Source organism: Halyomorpha halys, unplaced genomic scaffold (assembly GCF_000696795.3).
Source record: "Halyomorpha halys isolate HHAL.00 unplaced genomic scaffold, Hhal_1.1 Scaffold32.1, whole genome shotgun sequence".
NCBI lineage: Eukaryota > Metazoa > Arthropoda > Insecta > Hemiptera > Pentatomidae > Halyomorpha > Halyomorpha halys.
The window spans coordinates 126270-129846 of NW_027104903.1; the positions used below are offsets into that span (position 1 = coordinate 126270).

Below are 3577 nucleotides of genomic sequence, written 5' to 3' on the forward strand. Positions count from 1 at the left end.
GTTCCCCTACTTATGTAATGATCCAAAACAAAAAAAAGAAGGGTAATTTAATCGTGAATATGAAATGTAGGAAATACAATTTTCAGTAATTTAGTTCATAAATAATGAAAATCCACTAAGTCATTTCCTTGAAATTCTAGAGAAATTCGAAAATGGAGGTGTTCGCCTTAAAATGATGACTGAATTTTTTTATGTTTTTACTATCATCGGTTTTTTAAAGGCTGGTTTCGTAAATTGAGGCGTTCAGTTATGAAGCATGGTAACTGACAAAATGAAAACGTTTATTAATTACAACGTTTGTTTTACCTTCAACTTGCAGTATCATTCCTTATCTTAATACCAACATTATTCTCTGAAGAAACCAAATTTCTTGAAGATTTTTCAGCAATTAATGGAATCAGCCTTAAGATGGCCAAAGATGTAAAAAACTTCAATTCCTGAAAAAATTCGGTTCCATGTTTTACGACTGAACGCCACAATTGTTGAAAAAAACTGGAAATTCGTTTTCTTAAGCCAATGATTAAATTAAGCTCTGGTTACTGATGATTCGCGGATGATTAAACTTTATGATTAACAAAAGTTTTAATTTTGTCAGTTAACTATGTTTTACGATGGAAGGCCTCAATTGTTACGCTGACTGGAGGGGGGGCAGGGAAGGAGTCTGTTTCATGGGCTGTTAGAGATCAGTTTTGTTGGTGCCCTAAAATTTGCTTAATTTTTAGTAAGAAAGAGTTTGTTGAAATCTGTTATTTTTTATAATCTTATAATTATCTTTAATAATACACTTTCTGTACACTTCATAAATTTTGCAACTTCGTACAAGTTTGCTTCATCAATTACTGTGTTTATTTATGTTGGTCATGTAAACCATTAAATTAGTCTCTTAAAATAGATGTCTTGATATTTATTAGTTTCATGTCATTAATTTTACAAGTTTCAACTTCTTAGATTTTTATGTTACCAATTGCATAGAATACAGCAATTGAGAAATCTTAAGGCTTGTTGTTACAATATTTAGAAATTATTTTGAATTCTGAAGGCGTTTGAATTTTGCAAAATGTTGGCAGGTTAGTGATATTGGATTTGAAGAACTTCAAGTTTTTTTTTTTTAACCCAGGAGAGATGGTGCCTTGAGGATTTTTCTTATATTGGGAAATAAAAACGTCTATACCTATACTCAATTTAGTTTTGCTCTGGCTTCCTCGAACATTTTGCTCATCCAGATATCTCCTCTTATTTCAAATCATGAATCTAGGGAAGAAGTTTTTATGGTATAAGAGCCCAAGAGGAGAAAAAAAGGAAACATAGATTTTTAAAAAGAATCATTTCATAAGAAATGCACTGAAAAATCAGTAGTTTGTGAATTTATTTTGAGAAATCTATAACTCAAAAACCATTCGTCATACAAATATCTATTAACACTCAAATTAAAACTAGCTTAATGTTCTATTAAGTAGTTTATGACATTTATCTTCATAGGAATAGTAGTTTTCATGATATTTAACAAAATGTTGATTTCTAGCTCTTGGGACTAAAAGTTTGATTTATGAAAAAATACATCTCAAGAACCATTAGGCTTATACATGTCTGCTAGCACTCAAATTGAAGCTAGCTTAATGTACTATAAAGTAGTTTATAGGATTTATTTCGTAGGAGTAGTAGTTCTCATTCTATTTGCCAAAATGTTATCCAAACAACTAGAAATTAGGCATAAACAAAAATATAGTAATCATTTCCACTACTTTCTTTAGATATTTAATTTTTTCTGCAATTGTCTGGCTCAAATTTTTCTTGAAGTAGTCGATCTTAAATGGACTGAGAATATAGTAGTGGTTCAATTTTTCTGTTTTATTTTATTTCTTTAAAAATTCACCCACACAGTTGTAGTTATGTTGTTTTGAAAACTTTGTTTGTTTGTATTGTGTAGTATAGAACCCAGTATCAAATTAGGCAACAAATTCCTTGTCAATTTTCAATTGTTTACAGCGTGGATGTTGCAGTTTCTAAACTATTTTCAACCTGGCACTCTTGGGGCTGAGAACATTGTACCCTTGTCAAGCTAAAAAAAAAAAAGTCACCATAATGATCATTATAGCGATTGATAATGTAGAAAAATAAGAAAAATAGTACAAGGTAAATTCTATCTAAGATCTTTCCTCGGCTCATGATTTAAAATAATAAACGAATGAGGTGTCCATGTGAGAAAAATTCCCAAATGAGAAAAAAAATATGCCACGTTAAGAGTGTACTGGTGAGAGAAATGCTCAGTCTTACTGTTACGAGGAGGCCAGAACAAAACTGAACTGAGTATAGGTTGGAAGGTAAAAGAAGTATTAAAGAGGTAACATAAACAAGCAGTATTAATCAAAGGGTTAAGAGAGGGTAAAAAAAAATACAAAAGTATAAACAAAACAGATGAAATACTAGGAAAATATAGACATTTGTTTCCCAACATGAGCAAATTACTCAAGGCTACACCTTTCCAGTTGTATGAAAATATACTTGATATATACATATTCACAAGGTCATGAATCCTCGTATATACAATCATTATACAGCAAGAGTTATTAAACAGTATTTAAATTAAATTTAAAAACAAAAAAATTAACAATTAGTTTAATTGATACTTATTTGGAATATATTTAGATAGTGGAAAGGTATTAAACAATTTTCTTAACCCTCATATTTTTATCTATGTAATAGTATTTTAGAATACAATATATATTCAATACACTTACTTTTGAGCTTGAATAACAATGATTTATAAAAAATAAGAGAGTTTACTGCAAAGTACTGAAAAATGAAATTAAGCTTTAAAATAAGATGAAATAATGTCTATCTGAAATATTTGATACTTTTCGAAAGATTTAAAATTTTCCAAGTTATAATCTTCCTTGATATTAATGCCTATTTAATTTAAAAAATCATCTAAAAGAAACAAATTGATAGGTTTTTTTTCTGAAAGATTGACAAGTTATTTGCTGTACTCTATTGGCTTCTTTCCATCAATCCCTTACACTTGGCTTTCAGATACTTATGAAAACTAATGTATCAATGGTGTATGGTATATAAATAACACTTTATACATATGTCAGCTTCCAATGTTGCAATTATAGATGTGTTTGATATGCATTCTTCATGTCAGTTTGTATTTCTCCAAGGGTTCTTCCCGCAGTCTCAGGTAAGAAAAAGTACATACAGATAGCTCCAAACAGCAATACAATCGCCCATATCCAGTAGTTGAGGTATACTCCTACAGTATCCTGAAATAATTAATTTAAAAACTTTACCGTTACTCATAATTTAGATAGTTAATTGTAAACTTATTACATTTATCTTTTTTGATCGATATCTCTTAGCACTGTGAACATTTATTGCTACAATTTATTTAAATACTGGTACTCTAACTTAAAAAATAACTAATACTTTAAACACATTAAAATAATGACAACAACTATTGTGAAACTAATGAAAAATTTAATATTAGAAAAATGAATCATTAATTTAATATCTAACTATAGATGTAAGTAAAAAGTTAGTTCCGCTATAAACCGATAAAAAGAGTGGTTAATTTGAA

General features: G+C 29.0%; 1 protein-coding gene across 3 annotated transcripts in view; it reads right to left on the reverse strand.

The window, feature by feature from the left end:
• Positions 1-2680: 2680 nt before the first annotated feature.
• LOC106685268 (facilitated trehalose transporter Tret1) overlaps positions 2681-3577 on the reverse strand; it is a 20124-nt gene continuing 19227 nt past the window's right edge. For all 3 annotated transcript variants that reach the window (XM_067045962.1, XM_014427841.2, XM_014427857.2), the window contains one exon: positions 2681-3263. In XM_067045962.1, coding sequence (XP_066902063.1) covers positions 3111-3263 — 153 coding nt within the window. In that variant the 3' untranslated portion in view covers positions 2681-3110. The remainder of the gene's footprint in view (positions 3264-3577) is intronic.